The following is an 18,405-nucleotide window of genomic DNA, read 5'->3' on the forward strand; positions in this document are numbered from 1 at the left end:
GCATGGATCAAATAAAAAAAATATACACACACACGGAAATAATCTATTGATTATATGACGTTTATCAAAACAATAATTCTGTTATATATGTATCTAATATATTATCTCTTTAATGTTTATTTTACACAGTGATGATAAAATGGGATTTTTTTACTATATAAAATTATATAAAATAGAAAACGAAATAAGCGTAAGATATAATATATATAACATATATATATATATATATATATATATATAATATAAAAAACGAAATAAGCGTAAGATTAATATATAATAACATATATATATATATATATATATATATATATATATATTGAATTTATAATGCCCTTGAACTTTAGCAATTATATGTTATATACAAATTTTCTTTTTTTTATTCAATAATAGAATTGTAATTAATTGTTGAACTGCAGTATGTGCTAAACACCTGACCTTCACTTGTGGGTTCAATACCTGAGCTGATACCTATGTAAGTGCTTAATAGGTTTTGTTATAGCTGAAGTTTAGATTTTTCTTTAAAAAATAAAAATGTTGAATAATTTTTAATTTTTCTTAAATGTTCTATATTTTTTAAAATTATTTTCATTAGTCTATTTTTTCTGTTTTATAATCATTATCATTGTATGTTGTTCAATTATCTTTGCCGCTTTCGGTTTTTATATCGTAAAAAAAACTGAAGTCAGCATAAAAAATTTAGATTAATTTTTTTTGTTACTATATCTGTTATTTATTATGAGTTTGAACTTTGCTTTTTTATAAACAAAATAATAACGGAAGCATTTAATATGATAAAATGATATTAAAACTTGAACTTAGCTAAACATATGACATATAGACTAAAGATATGTGCTTAAGAAAAGCATTGAGATAGAAAGAAAATTATGTATCACCCTCGAAAATATCTCTGCACTTAAAGTAGAATAAACATTATGTCTTACTTTCTACTCTTGTATGAAATTTGCTTTAATACTAAGTTTACCTTAAACCGTGTATCAATTGGATTAATTGGATTGGTATAAACCTTTGACCAGGTGTTAATATCATATCAGTTCCAATTGCTTCAACAGTTTCTGATTTCAAATCAACAGGTCATTATAAAATCATGAATTTGTTGAAATTGGAGCAGACCTGTTTTAAAACAGAGTTTTAATGGCGAAATCTTAACAATTAAAATAAAATTGCAAAAGTAAAATAATTGCATATGTTTAATACAAATATTATCTAATATTTTATTTAGTCAGTACCACTGGTATATTGATATTTCTCTGCTGACGAAACTGACACTATAAATCACTCCTTCCACCTGTAGTTTTATATACCGCAGCAACATGAACTATATCGCAGAATAAGACTGTAGCAGACGAAGAGTTCGAGAGAAAAGTTTCTTATAACATCTTTATATCTACACAAATAGACGGCGAATGACCTCTCGATTAAATCCTCTCGAGCTACATTACATTTGCTACGATATTGCCATTGTTCAGACAACTAATACTCATTGTTTTTCTTGACTTGTATATATCGGAGAATAGTGCCCTAATGAAAAAAATCTTTGTAGTGGTAATAGAAAACAGACGTAGTAGTAGATTTTCTCATTGAAGGAGTAATGAAGCTGTGGAAGTACTAACTGGGGAAGTTAGTACTTCCACACTACAGTTAGTGTAGTGTTGCGTTAATATTATATATTACAAGTACTTGATTTTTTTTGAGTTTTAAGTATCTTTATTAAAAAGTTAATTAAATAAACTCTTAACACAAAGAAACAAATATATAAATAGTTAAAATAAAGTACTACAAAACGGTTTCTAGTATATCACTTTCATAACGACTAATTTAAATATTTCAAAAAAGAACGGGATTACACAATATCGACAAACATTGCAAATTGATTGAATAATTTTAATCAATAAGCTTCTATCTTACAGGTCAATAAGTTAAAGAAAACGTAATAATATTATCTCATTGTGTAAAGTATTATGTTATAATTATTCACACAGAGGAAAAAAACTTTAGTGTAAATATAATGAACTGTGAATATCAAGTTTCTAGTGATATTATTAATTTTGGAAAAATTAAATCAATCGTAATTTTTATATAAAAACAAAATAATAGAGGAACCAAAGACTTATATAAAAATATGAAAATACACGCTTATTAATAATTAATTAAATTTTATTGTTGTAGAAACTACGTTTCAAACAATACTTCAAAATATGCCTATCAGATCAAAATTAAGTAAAATTAAGTATAAATTCTTTAAATTAGTTCCATAGATTAGTTGCTTCATCGAAATATTTGTTAAGGACTCAAAATTTTTGAAAAGGCATTATACTTTAGTTCGGTACCCATAAATACACATAAAGACTGTAAAATCCATTGTGGCGATTTTCGTGGACTAAAATCTTAAACTTAGAAAAAATTTAAATAAATTAAATTAGAATATAAACAAAATGTTAATATAAATATGATGAATTTGATAACATATATACTATATACTTTATTGTAGTATAATATATTTATTATTAAATATAATTAGTTGAATTTCAGATAAACTAACAGACATTTTTTTTAATAATGCACAGTGGGTTCAAATAAATAAATGTAGTAACCCCACATTGTCTTATCCTAAAAACACTACTAGAATCATCAATAGAAGTAATTGCTAAAGAGTAGAACTGTACTTTTACCATAAGAACTATCCAATAAATTTTTAAGGAATTTATTACCTCTACGGTCAGTTACAATAATTTCAAATTGTTTTGTAAACTTTTAAGTTATTCATCATGTGGTAGCACATCTATGTATATAAATTTTTACATTACAAGTTAATGATATTGCTATTACTAAGCCCCTATAACTTAATATCTACCAGAACGGCTTAAATATTTACAGATTTCAAACAGTTAATAATATTACAAACATTATCGTCAGTAAACAAATATCTATGATTATTGCAATTATGCGATGCCGAAGAATACTATAAAGGTATTATAATAGAAAAAAGTAATGAAAATATACAGGGATTCACATATATTAAGGCTATATAAAGCATGATTTCAAGAACGGCCGGGTATACGACCGGAAGCCACTCGACCAAATACCGTTCACTTTACAAGCAATACCCCAAAGTATCTTTACAAGCATATAACATATGTGTTTATGTAGACATTTGTTTTATATATATTAGGATCGTGCTTGTTTTTTCCAGTAATATATATATATATACTTTGTCTTTTGAATTGGGCTAAAAGTCATTGATGTAATTGTTTAATTTAAATTATTTACTTTACATTTAGACAAACACAATTAACTTTTCGCCCAGCCCATTTCTAAAGACAAAACATAATTAATTGTCAGCACATATATAGATAAAAGGGATTATTAATTCATGTCATCAATATTAACTATAACAATTCACTTTAAATTTAGATATATTAGTCATTTCATAACATTTTACTTACTCAAAATAATCGTCTGTATTATTTAACAGTGCCGTTAGCCAATGATATCTATGAAGTTCACTTTCATCAACCGTCACAGTACGATAAGGATCCATAATTCTCCATATAATTGTTATAACGTAACTTAATGTACAAATACCAAAACAAATTAGTGCATATAGCCAACACAATCTGTTCATATTGATGTGTTTATGGTAAATGTACAGAAACACTTCTCCATACATAACCAAATACATGACATATTGAAACACATCTCTTATAAATTCATAAGCCATATCTGTTTAGTATATTAATATATACATCAATATTCTTAATAAAAAAGTATTTATAATATGTCTACAAAATGTCATAAATGGGTAAATCAAAAATTATAGCATACTCTGTTTAAAAATTCTAGACTAATATATATTAACTAGTCTAGAACATTTATGTAAATATATAAATTGTATAAATCTGGGACTCTGTTTTTATGATGCCATTTGCCATTTGCTTACAAGCATGCAAAATTGTCTATGTTATGTCTGTGCAATTCCTATGCCTATTCATATATAATTTTTCTTATGGATGTGAGAAGTTGTCATATGAAATATGTGAACAAACAGAACTGGTACACAACCGGACTAGACTCTTGTTATTCGACTAGACTCTTGTTATACTAACCTAATTTAAAACAAAGCTGCATTATTTTAATCAATGCATGTTTCTTAAGAATTTTACTAGGCTTTCAATAAAAGTTTCTGATAGTTCTATAGGTTACTCGAAGAAAGAATTGCAGCTCAACTCCTGTTCTGTTCTGTTATATCACAACATTCGTATAATAAATAAAAATGTTATAATTTTTTCATCTTTTTTGTCGTTAAGATCTTTGGTTAGTATTTGTTTTGATTTTAGTTTCTGACAGTTCTGCAAAATAGATTGACATATCCATTGACTATGTGGATACCTGTATGGATACTATATGGATACTCATATAGTTCGTGACTTTACTATCATATGCCACAGCAACTTCTATACAATTGCTGTGAGAGTCCTAGTATCCAAAGGATATATAAGCTTTTATTTCTGATGATCTTATTCCTAATATAAAAAAAAAATATTTATAGCTGTTCCATCACGTGTTATCTCGTCTGCTATAAAGTTAATGTGGTAGTTACTGGTGCCCCTCTATAAAAATATGTATTATAAACGCTGCTATGTTTGATTTCATAAACGGAGGATAAAACGACATTTGATTTAAAGTATGATTTGATTCTTTGTATCTTTTCATTGCAGTTTTTGATTATACATAAAGAAGTCTTATATTAGTTTCAAATATGTGTCTTTATAGATACGTGGAGCTATACTTGTAATATCTGGTATTTATTGTGATATCTTAAGTGTGTAAAATAGTCAACTAAACGAACTATGCTACATTACATTCTCTCACATTACTGTTGTCGTATGTAATTTTTAATGACAACAAATTTATATCAACATTTTTTATTAAAAAAAAATTTTTATATTTGTTCAAATCAATATAAAATGTTTGCATTTACCAAATTAAATTAATTTACCAAAGTAAGAACCTGTTTTACTGCAACTTACAGTTTCTAAACTGAAGAATTTATGCTACAGCTTTAGTCTTACCGCACCTATAAAAGATACAAATTTTTGCTGTAAATGCAAGAGTTTAATAAACGACCTTTACCCAATTAAATGCCAAAACACTTGCATATATGTATGTCTACGTATATGAATATAAAATCCAAATACATTTATATTAATATTTTGTTAAAACTATCTGTCTACTGGACTACACTTTAAATTAAGAGAAAGATATATTTGTATTTTTCTATTTCAATTCTCTAAAAATCTCTGTAGTGTAGTCACTATGCTTTAGGAGAGGGGGTTATTTGTATGCTTGTATCCTCTTTAAATATCGGAAACTAAATTTAAATTTTATAATATTTTTTTAAACAGATTTTTTCGAACAGTAGTGAAATACAACAACAAAAATTTATTTTTATATTATTTTAATTAATTGAATTTTTGGCTGACCATACAGCTGTTTCGAGTATTGCCAAATACCCATCATCAGTGGTCTTGGAAATAATTCTTGCATTTAATTATTCGTAAATAATTATTTTTTGAGACTGCAAGTACCAGGATAATATTTTTTTAATATTAAATTTTTCAATATCTGAATTAAAATTTAAAATATGGCTAGAATTTTTTAATTGAGTAATATTTAAATTCAGGTAAATAATTAAATAAAAAGAGAAGTAATCCGTAAAGTAATTGCGATTAAATTTAAAGTAAAAAATTAATTTAAAGTAGCTAAAGAATATTTTTTTGAAATATTAGAAAAAAATCAATTATTTTTATTCTTTATAATTATTTGTATTTTACATTGCATTAAGCAATTCTATACTTTCCTAATAGGTGTAGTATGCGTCTATCTCAATACCTGGCTAGAATGTATCTATCAAACGTACTTAATTTATGAGGAGAAAATAAACTTTTAATTATCGTCATAAATAAACAATAAGTTAATGCGTTTGTTTTTTAAAAAATGTACAGTCATTTTCGTTAAAGAACAACAACGAGACATCACCAAATCTTGATCTATTAGACCTTAAAATTCCCCGTTTTATTATTATTATTGTAGAATATCAATGAAGCAGCAACAAAATAGCATTTATTTATTGTTGGTACATTAGATCTTGTGAAATATTTAAACATTACGAAATTCACTTGTATTTGTGGATAATTATTGACTTTGAAATGGCAGTTAGTATCTATTTACAGATACCTGACGTCAATAAATTGCTTGCAATCATCATTAGAACCCATGAACCCTTATTTTGCTTTTGTTATGTTCCTTTCTAATGTTTCCGCTTAAATGAAAATTATTACATATTAGCAAATGATTTCAAATTGCGTCAGATATGAGGTAAAACTACTAGCAAGCAATTAGATTCTCAGAAAAATTAATAGATTTACATTTATAAAATTTAAGACATCTATGATTATATAGTATTATATATATATTACGGTTAATAAAGTAATGGATGTGATTAATGTTCAACGTTTATCTTAATTAACTTTTGTGTTTTTTTTTGTCTAATTAAAAGTAAAAACTGATTTTAAAGACTTAAACAATGTATAGTCAATTTAAAAAGTAAGGGTTATTTAAAAAAATACAGGGTTATATATTTCTAGTTCTAAAAGTATATAGTATAAAACACAATGAATGAACCTAGAGACCACAAAATGAATGAACCTTTATATGTTGATGTAGTGAAGCGCTTATATTAATTTTGAACTTCAAAATGATTATTCAGATTGTACCGATTTTTTTAGTTGTGTAGAGTGACTCCGAAGGCTGAAGTCATGAAGGAGATTTGACTTTAGATTTTATATCAAAACTCAAAACATGTTTTCAAAACATGTAAGAATTAAATACTTTAAAGTTACTAGATGGAATAAAAAAAGTGTGTGTTTTGATAGGTAGTCTCCATTTTTTATAAGAAGCGTTGTGTAGTTCTGAGGAATTAAGCAGGCTTCCTCAGAAACATGGGACTTACTCAGATAATAACAACAAAACCAATACCTTCTTTGCTATTATTTGCGGATTGCTTTTTAAGACTCTATTGAACAGAATCTTTAGCGACGGTAAGATTTAATCAACCTTTGTTATCGCTACTGGAAAGAAAGCTAATGGTAATTCTATTCTAACTCTATTCCGTAGTATGCATTTCAGAACACTATTTATGGCTTTATATTTGAGGTCTTAAGTACAAGATAGTCCAATCTCATTTAGAATAATTCGGGCATCTATGACACATATACTAGAATAGTATATATTCTGAATAAAATACAATATATAGAGACTTATATAAATATATTTTAATGTATATAATCCACATATATAAGACGGAATTGATGAGACATAACAATAACATTTAAACACGATACTTTTAAAACTGTAGGATATATACATATACATATATAACATCCAATAAGGCAGTCTTTTTAAAAATGCAGTTTTTTAACTGATACCGATTAAAATACTTCTTTTGAAATATTTGTCAAATTGTTTGTCAAATTATAATTATGTTTCTTGTTAGCAATTATGGTTTTATTCATTAAGTGTTAATTTTGTTTTTAATACATAAATTCATTACAAAATTAGTACTAATTTAGTAAATACTGACTCTGTTACATTAGTAAACTTTTAGAATAATAAACCTCGACATCATTCTTAAGTAATTTAACCAAAAATTGATTGTGCAATAGAATCCGAAACGTCCTTGAGCCGCGAGTGGTTAGACGGAGCAACTAAACCAGCTTCACCAGATCTGGCTATGTTTAAAACAAACTTTAGTGATTTGATACTCGAATGGAAAAGTATTCGAATGAATGTTGATAGGAAAATTCTCATATACAAGCGAACATCTACTTAAACAAGTACCAGAGCATATCGCACACTAAAGACTCTAGCGAATGGTTTGAGGTTTTGCAATGTCTACTGGAAATGCCTTAATAGATTCTAATATGTACGACCCACCAACAAAATTGGTTACAAGTTAGCAGCGAATTGGTTGAATGGTTAAACCACATTTTTAGAAGTTGCAGGCGGCGGTAGTGAGTGGTAAAATTTATATGTACTAGTAATGTGTATGGAAACTGTTGTGATTTTTCATATCAGGTAGCAGCTCCACTCCTCTGATTTTTGGAGTGCAGCTGGAACTTGTAGTCAAGTAGAAATCGATCTGTATACTGAACACATGATTTGCTTTTAGACTTGTTTGTTTACTGTATTTAGGCACATGTGTGAAAAATCAAAATATCTGACAGAACCAGTAAAACCACATGAGTCCTCGTGTACAATTGTATTTATTTAAGCATTACTCTTTACTTTGTAAAGAACACTACTATTCGAGGAGGTATCATTGTTTCATGACATTATTAGACTTATTTGACAAACGACTGGTTTTTATTTCGATGTAAAATTAATCTTTGATGTAGAAATTAATGATGAAATCTCATATCTCTTAGATTTAATAAAGTACTTCACATTTGTATTTAATTAGCTAAAAAGTACAGGGTTATCAATTTTCCATAGGGATTTTGGCCAAACTATTATTTCAATAAAATATTTGGAGCTTGCCATTAAGTGTTTAAATAGGACTTATTAAAATGTTCTGTATTTTACGGGATATCCTGTGGTTTGTAGCACTGCCCCCGTAAAATCACAAAATTAAAATAAAATATAAAACAAAATTTATAATTATTTGGCTGTAGCGATCAAAATTGATGGATTGTTTTACATTTTCGTTATTTTAAAAAAGGTGTGGATATATCACAATTTTTGACTAAATGCCTTACCATACAGTAACATTTGAAGCTATAATGATCTTTTGATAGTTACTTAATTTTGTTTGTTGAGATATATATGAATCCAAAATTGAATATCTTCACAGTAGATAATTTCATATGTGATGTATCTACTACAACGTTCACAATAGCACTTATTATACGATCCATATTGCAAAATGGAAAACCCTAAACTAAACATATGCCTTGAATATCGCCTCATAATATAACGTCATGAATATCAGCTTCTTTTCACATACCACTATCAATAAAGTAAAGATGTGGATAACTCTTTATGTTACACACTAATTTTATCATATATATGTACTTGTACTTCAGATTTTTTACAGAAAATAGATTGATGACATCTCTACTAGAAGAAAGTGACTTGAAAATGAAATTCGATATTTAATAAAAAATAAATATAGATATTACTCCTATTAATTTTATCAATTAATAGGCTATGAATGCACCCCGACCTAAGATGTCTTTTGTGCGCCTAAAGGCCCAACTAAAACAATTCTAGACTATTTATAAATCTCGTAAATAATCTGTGGGCTTAACAGATTCGACAGGAATCACTCAGACAGAATTACTCCGATCAAATTGGACCAATCGTAGAAACACTCTTATGTATTTAGATTTTATTGTTAATAGAATATAAATTTAATATCGTAATATCATTAATAGACGGAGCGACACTAATGTCTTAGAGTTATACCTAAAAAATTTTAACAATTTTATTCTGACAATCACTGCAAACCAATTGTTGCTATATAGTCAATAATAGTCTATAATAACACCAACTAATAGTTCATGGATAAATACTACTCGCTAAAGTGAGTTTCACTCTTATATTAATACACCATAAATTTAGTTATATTTAATCAACATTTAAATTCCTTCTCGGTTAAATGCGTTCAGAGAGCCTGATTTTTTATTAACTCATTTAACTGTACCTTTTATGTATATATATGTATAGTACATTTATTATAATTCAAATAGCCTATAAATTAATTACACCACATGAACCATTATTCGCGTCTCATATACTTTTCTACCTACTAGTTCATATAAAATAAGTTCATAGTTTAGTTGGTTCGAATACCAACTAAGAGAAGTCAAATACGTATCTTAAGGTTAAAACGTGCCCATATTAACTTTAATAAGAAATTCTTTTGAATTTAATTAATGAAAAATTTAAAATATTTAGAGTGACGTATTTTTCCATTGAGCTTAACCTTAGTTACTCAGTTCATAATTAAATTTTTAATTACTATTTACTAGTTTAAGATTGTAATTTGAAAATATAGTTCAATTTTTTATATAATAAAACAATTACAATAATGTAATTAATTACTAAGCCATAATAATAACTTTTGTATACAGATATTTATTGAAAATATCCGGTAGTATCTGCAAGTAACTTGGAGGTGATATTGATCTAAAAACGTGATATTGTTATAAGAATTACATATCAAGCTCAAAATACTTTCCTAAATAATCCATATTAATAAGTAAATAGAATACTATTTATATTATTATAATTGAATAATATTTTAACTTTAATTTGGTTTTTTTATAATAACATTGCTTATTTAAGGGTTTTTTTTTATTTAAACTATTCTTTATAATAAACAATTTAAATGCATTATATTTTAATTTGTATTTTTATTTAAATTGCAATTATATTTTTAATTTTCATCGATTTAGTAATATATATCATAACGAATTCTTTTGAAATGTCAAATGATCTTGTCAAATGACATCGACTGATCTTGTAACGAAATATCTCTTTGTTTATTAGCAACATTTAAAAAAATTCTCAATATCTCAATAATTTGTAATAATTGCAATAATTTCTCTTAAAAAATTTTTTAATTTTTGCATTATAAATATATAATGAATATTTTGTATTCTCAACCACGCGATATCGATTAAGAAAGCCAGGAAAAGGTTTGTGTCATGCAAAATATAATATATAAAAAATTTTAATTGATTCTTAATGTAGCCATAAGCATTAATATTTTATTGAATACAAAAATTATTTTCAATTTTTTTAATTTTATATATATGTTATATACTTAACCAATTAAATTATAGCCAAATGTAATTTAATAAAAAAATTCTGTTTAATTCTTCTTGCTTATAAGTAACATGCGATGTTATGAAAAAATCCCATATTGCATTTATCAATCTTGATTTTGTTATTATTACTTCCTACATGAAGTAACTGGTTTACTCAAGGAGTTTGTTATCATTTAATGAAGTTACCAAGATACCAAGTAATACTTAAAATTTAAATGAAAAATCCCACTTGTAATTTATTAAATCTAAAATTACTCATGTTTGTTATACATATACTCGTATACCATCATAAGAAGTTGACTCATAAGGGCTGGGGAAATACAAATTTAAAAGGACTTCAAGAATCTACAATTTATTTTAGTTAACTTAAATGTAGTTTATTTTATTGGTTTTATTTCGCATAAAAACAATAAAAACAATAAAAACAATATGAAGTCGATTAGTCATATAGCAAAATAAGGAAAGCATTTATGGAGTGATGTACGGAATCACTACTCGAAATATTTCCTATTGAAATTTAGAAATAATTAGATCTTCTACGTGAAATCAGTCCCATATGACAATAATTTTATCAATAAGAAGAAAATAATTTGGTTCTTGCAAACAAAATTAGTCATAAAATAATATATGGGAATAATCGATAAACAATTGTATAGAATCCACGGACAGAATTTATCCAGTGAGGGAGTTAAACTACTAACAATATTTTATGTAAAATGGGTCATAAATAAAAAAACATGGAAAGAAGCTGCGGACTTTTGTTCAGAATAGGCATAGCTTTTGCAAAATAACTTTTCTACACTTTTTCTATGAAGGTAGAAACAGAACAAAATACTGTAATAATCTATGAACTAGTATACAGAAAAAGTTGAAAAGTATTTTTCACTGAAACGAGAAATAATTAGAATATAAAATATCAAATAATATGTATAAACAACATAAAAGAATACATTACTTTAGTTATATCTATAGAATAGAATTGATATCCAAGCCATTATATCTTCAATTTAAGGTTCACAATTTCGCAATAAGGATCTTCTAAGAACCACTGAATGTGTATTATGTATAATTCATATATAATTTCAATAATGAGGCTCTTTATACGCTTGATAGATACGTCAGTAAAAAAATGACCGTATCAAAAACATAAAGAATCTACAATCAACTGCATCAACAGAAAATCAATGCAACTTTTGTTAAATTATCGTAGAGTTATTGTCAGCTATGTACTAACAAGTAGTTGACAAAATTTCTCAATATTTGGAAGATGTTGTATTTTGCACCTAATGGCTCAGTCTGAACCTTAGCTTAGTTGGCCATTACAGACGTGTGTCATCCTTTGCAATAAAGGCTTAGTTTACTTTTGAATAAATTATATTGCAATTTTAAGGTAAAAATGGATAACATTTTTCGTTCGTACTGTACTGTAGACGACCTGAGTGTGTACTTAAAACTCTATTGGTATAGTTTTCAGTTTTATATGAGGCATATCATGGTTTAATATATTAGATATATACTCATATATGATCCATACTGTCAGAGTAGATTGTAATTTTATATGGTCAGTGACAGTTTAGTATTTGGACCTATCTGTCATTAATCAACATAATTTCCATTCCACACTTTTTTTATCATTATTTTATAGTCAAGTAAGTATGTAAAGTCGGTTTAGAATGTCTTCTTTGTAATTGACAAAAATTGTGTGACAAAAATTGAACATCATTAAGTCACATATTGTTATATTGATCTATATTATTTCACTGTTTTTATTAACCGTGAACATCTAGTGATCGAATTTAGTCGCCGATATAGACAATATGTTCCAGAATCATTCACAAAAGTTTATAAAAGTTTTATACATATATATTAAAACATTCATAAAAGAATCATAACAAGAAGTTTATTTCATATAAATTACTCTACCCTAGAGGGTAGAGTAATACCATGCCACTGAGAGAATATGTAATTTATAATGAAGTGCCTTATTTCTATAAATACTTTACAATATTATTAAATATAAAGATAATATCTTAATACGTACCGAATGAAGATCAAAATACTTGCAAGTCATTTTATTTATTTACATTTTTATTTACTTGTTCCGACTTTTTTTAACAAGCTAAGAAAATATTAATAAATTAAAAAGAATCTTAGATAAAAAAATTTTACAAAAAAAATATTAATATAAAATTATAAAAATAAATAATATTAAATAAAAATACGTATATTGATAGGCCATATGCAAAAAAGACTGGAAGACATGAACAAAACAAAAGATAAAACAGCGAATAATTTTCGTATCGAACTGCTCATCCAAAACTGTGGAGATAATAATTTATGGGAATTCTCTCTACAAAGAGAAACTATAGTTAATATTATATATGCTCATATTATGTAGTATTGTATCTCTAACAATTTGAAATGTTCACGCCATAAGCAAAGTATATGGAAAGAGATTCCAAGTTAGTGCCAGGGAAGGTCTCGACGAAGAAAAACGTGAAGAGATGATTATTTTGTGTTGTTGAAGCAAAAATAAATAGCAACTTTAATCAAGCAAAGTTAAAAAGTAAAGCAAATAAAAGATAAAAATGAATACAATCGCAAGTTTTCATAATATCTGTCGTAAGTTGTACATCGTCGCTGGAAAAAAACAATCGCAAGAAGCACTATGGGCTTGTGTAAATGCCAGTCAGCCAAAAAGAAACTGTGCAGCCAAAATCAACAATAATGAACCAACAGCAGATACCAGCAACTCGGCTTATTCTCCAACAGTCACTGACTTCCACCCACTCAAGGGCATTCGTATACTTGACTTAACACGTATTATTGCTGGTCCCTATTGCACAATGGTACTGGCCGATATGGGCGCTGAAGTGTTAAAAATTGAACGTCCATACTTTGGTGGCGATGAGGCACGTAAGTGGGGTCCACCATTTTTAAAAGTAAGTAAAGATGCAACCTACTTTCTCGCACAGAATCGAAATAAGAAAAGCGTTTGCTTAGATTTAAAAAAAGGTAAAGATGTAATTTATGAGTTAGCGCAAGTTTGTGATGTGCTAGTGGAGAACTATGTACCTGGTAAATTAAACGAATATGGCTTGGGTTATGAGCAATTGCATGCAATTGCACCACATTTGATTTATTGTTCCTTAACTGGCTATGGTTCAGTTGGACCTTATGCGCAAAGACCAGGCTATGATGTGATTGCGGCCTCTATGGGCGGTCTGCTGCATATAACTGGAGAACGTAATGGACCACCAAGTAAAGTTGGAGTAGCAGTTACAGATATTGCGACAGGTTTATATGCACATGGTGCCATTTTGGCAGCTTTACTACAACGTCAACGCACTGGACGTGGACAGAAAATTGATGTCAATCTATTTTCTACACAAGTATCGCTATTAATTAATGTAGCGAGCAATTATCTAAATGCTGATTTAGAAGCACAGCGTTGGGGTACAGCACATTCTAGTATTGTGCCTTATCAAAGTTTCAAGACGGCGGATGGTTATCTTACACTCGGTGCTGGCAGTGATGCACAGTTTAAAGAACTTTGCTCTATGCTTGATATTAATGAAATTGCTGACCATGAAAAATTCAAAACAAATAAAGATCGTGTGAAAAATCGTGAAGAATTGGTTACTCTTTTGACAAATTTACTGAGTAAAAATACTTCAAAACATTGGATGCAATGTTTCGAAGGTGCTTCATTTCCAGTTGGGCCAGTAAATAGCATACGTGAGGTTTTCGAAGACGAGCATATTAAAGGTATTGATTTAGTTAAAACTTTACCTCATGCGAAAGATGGTCAAGTGAGAGTTGTAGGTCCACCGGTCGTATTTAGTGAAGCTAAGAATGACGCACGTACGGCTCCACCCGTACTCGGAGAACACACAGATGAAGTGTTGAAAACAATATTGGGTTATAATGAAGAGAAAATGGAAGCATTAAGATTTAAAAAAATTATACAATAATAAGAATTTATTATTGCTATTCATATATATATATATATTTATTTTTAAACAAAACATCTTAATTTTCATATATATTTTATACATATAGTAAAGACTATTTATTAAAGAAAATTGGTATATGTATAAATAGGTATCCAATAAAATTAAGAAATATAAAATTAAATTTAGAAATTATGTTTTTTTTGCCCTTAAACAAAATGTATGGAATTATAAGCAGCGATAAGAAAAATATTCTATCATTTTAGGGAATAAATTAAAGAAATAAATAATACTATAGACATTATCTTAATGATACATGCTTATGTAAAATTTAAATAATAAAATGTTTATAAGTCTATGATCAAACAATAGAACTCCAATACTGTATATTTATATATAAGATATTCTTTACATTTCTATATAGCATATATGTATATGTATATATACATATGGTATATGGTATATATGGTATATGGTATATGTTTAGTCAGGCTGGAACAGAACTCTTTCTGGTTTTTGGGTTTTACGACGTGTTCTTGAGAATCTTTCGAAAAAACATAAATTCATAAAATCATCCACTTGTTAAATCTTATTGCAGTGTGTTTCTCGTAGAACTATTCGCTATTAGAAAATAGGTTGAATTTTTTTTTGAGAAAATAACTAACTGCAAAATAAACTTCTGTGTTGACAGCTAAGCTATTATAAAACAAATATTTTCATATTGGGCATCTTGGACATCTTGCTTCTGTATTACGAAGAGATAATTGATAGATTGGCCCATAGACGTGAACTATGTGTATATTGGGTTCCTGGCTATAATATTGCTAAAATTAGTTGTAACCTTGCAGTGATACTTAGGCTTTTGTTGAATGTATACAGAAAATTAAACTAGTACATGTTCAAAAAGATGAAGGACAGGAGACTTAACTTAGTCAACGACATCATATACAATCACATATTCAATGAAAAATATACTAAATCAGTGTTGTCGATGTAATCAAAAAAACTGTAGAGTACTGGTTGCTATTTCAATAGATCATTAACATTCGCATGAGGTAAACATTACCAGCAATAATGCATGCAGGAAATGTGAAGAACCGAGCAATAAGGAAATTCCGAAGCTTTATCTCTATTTCTTTCCGACTCTCTTGGAAACATGCAAAAAATTCTTTAAAGCTACCAGTTTTAAGAGAAGTGTGCTATCTCTACAAATTTGGTAATGACACACATATCTTTATTAAAGTAGATGGTCATTGACTGCTTTTAAGAACTCTAATCTGGTATCGTAACGCACTGATCATGTTTATGCTGGTGTCGGCCAACCAGTTCTACTTACGCATTGCAAGTTTTCTATGACTATATTGTCTTCAGTAATTGATCTGTAGAGTAGCTAACTACATCATGTGATTTATTACCGGTTGCGTATTTCTTTATAGAAGTGTTTAAGAGTATGATGTTCAATGCTGACAAATTAAAAAGTACTTGAGTACATTATAAGCAAATATTGATAGTGTGCCATTTTTGAGATACAGCCTTAAATGTGTATTTGAAAAAGTTGCGAAAAATTGGATGTTCAAAATGCAGTTTCGAAGATGTTCCCGTAATAATAAAGTGTTCAACATTCTTTTATGCAAATAATGACATAAAATTATCTATTATTTTAAAAATCATTTGACTCTTCTGCTCGAGTACTAGATGTTTTCTACGATATTTCCATAGTAACTAATTATCTGACATTATTTTTTCTAATTAATGCCATAAAATTATCTATTAATTAAAAACCATTTTACTCCTTTGTTAAAATTCTAGATATTTTCTAAGAAGTTTCGGTGGCATTAATGCTATTATCTATTGTTCGTTTTTTTTCAGTTTAAACTCTACATCTCCAAAAAATTTCGCTATATTTAAAAAACTATGTTTTTTTGTTTTAGTTTCAGTTGATATATTAATCTAAAATAGGAATTCAATCAGGATTTCATCCATTTATCCACACACTTTAACCACCACTAAAATATCACCTGCACAGATAAAATATTTCTTCGGCACTGACTTCTTCTGCAAATTATCTGTTCGATTTTCGCGCCAAACAATTTTTTCTTTCGATCGTTAGCATAAATTAACTATTTCTTTTTAGGTTTAAAAATAAAAATATAATACATATGTAAAATTTTGAAAAAAATTAACTTTTAACAAATTTACTTACAGAAAAAGAAACTCTTCGAAACGTAGGTTGATGAATGCAAATATCGATTTTAGCACATTCACTAAATTTGTTGTTGTTTTAAAAGTGAAAACAAACCAACCAAAACACATGCAAAAAATTTAAAAAAATATACACACTAATATTAATCAAAAATCACTTAAAAATATTTCATTTGATACATACTTTTTCGATTTGTATGGAGCAGAACACAATTTTATGAACAATTACGAAATTTATATACTCGAATTGGGAAATGAGTTCTTCTGGCCTCTTACGTATGCACCCAACTGTTGCCACTTTTTGCTCGTATCTGCTGTGAACTTCTTTGCAACTGCAGCTGTTCACTGTAAAACGAATACTGCGAACTTACAACACCGAAAAGACTACCAAAAACAACGGATGACAGCTTCTAACGTTCAAACGTCAATTGTGTAACTCAAGAAGTTCGTTACCTGCGCCTGTAGATATTCATAATTCGATTTCACATCATTTCGGCCATTGTTTATCATAGTATAGATTGCCAGGAGCGGCTCTGAGGGTATTCTTAAAAACATATTTAAACATATTAGATACAGTAATATTTTTTTTTGAGCATTAAGTTGATGAGTTTTCCAGATATGTTATAAATTATAATATAATACATACATATTTTTGTATATATAATATATATAACTATTATAATACATATACTATATAGTATTATATATAATCTAAGCGAATAGGTGGAAGCCCCATCGAACCTAGTAATTAATATATATGAAGATAGCTAGCAATAATTTTAAACATAGCTCTAAACAACATCAGGTTTGTTTTCTACCATTGAGTATAAGTATATCCAATATAATATATTAATATTTTTTTTGTTGTTTGAATCAGTCTACATCGTTTTCTTTATTTAAAATTATGTATAATTTTTTTATATGTAAAAGAATTCAGATTTTGGTTTAACAAAAGTTAAAGAATCTTTCAAAGTCTAAATAATCCCGTATAATATCGCTTTAAGTGGACCGAAAGGTCCATTAAGCCGGCTTTGTTGGTGTGATCTTAATGTTCTGTAAGGGGTGATAACAAATCGCTTTCTGATAGCCAGGCAGACCACTACAAGGACTATTATAGTTGCATTTTGTAGAAGAACCATAACGAGGAAGAGAACGAGACGATTAAAGATCTTCTCTGAAACTGTGCAGCGTTAGTCAAAGCTTGTAAAAGTACACTAGGGTGTACACTTGCTTCTGAATAAGAATATGAAGACAATTTGCAAAATGGACTTAATACACATATTACTGTTTATAAGACACAGTTGTGTGAGTTTCGTTTCACAAAAAGCAGCGAGGGATCC

At 27.8% G+C, this 18,405-nt stretch overlaps 1 protein-coding gene across 1 annotated transcript; it reads left to right on the forward strand.

Annotated features, from left to right (window-relative positions):
* Positions 1-13,317: 13,317 nt before the first annotated feature.
* On the forward strand, positions 13,318-14,884 carry LOC119685685 (succinate--hydroxymethylglutarate CoA-transferase-like). Its single transcript, XM_038100042.1, has one exon. It carries the CDS (start codon positions 13,499-13,501, stop codon positions 14,882-14,884), a length of 1,386 nt encoding a protein of 461 aa, XP_037955970.1. The 5' UTR covers positions 13,318-13,498.
* Positions 14,885-18,405: the final 3,521 nt, after the last annotated feature.

The sequence above is a fragment of the Teleopsis dalmanni genome, chromosome 2 (assembly GCF_002237135.1).
Source record: "Teleopsis dalmanni isolate 2A chromosome 2, ASM223713v2, whole genome shotgun sequence".
In the NCBI taxonomy this organism is placed as follows: Eukaryota; Metazoa; Arthropoda; class Insecta; order Diptera; family Diopsidae; genus Teleopsis; species Teleopsis dalmanni.

Coding starts and splice junctions, on each gene's coding strand:
- LOC119685685 (XM_038100042.1), top strand. CDS start 13,499: ATGAATACAATCGCAAGTTTTCATAATATCTGTCGTAAGTTGTACATC.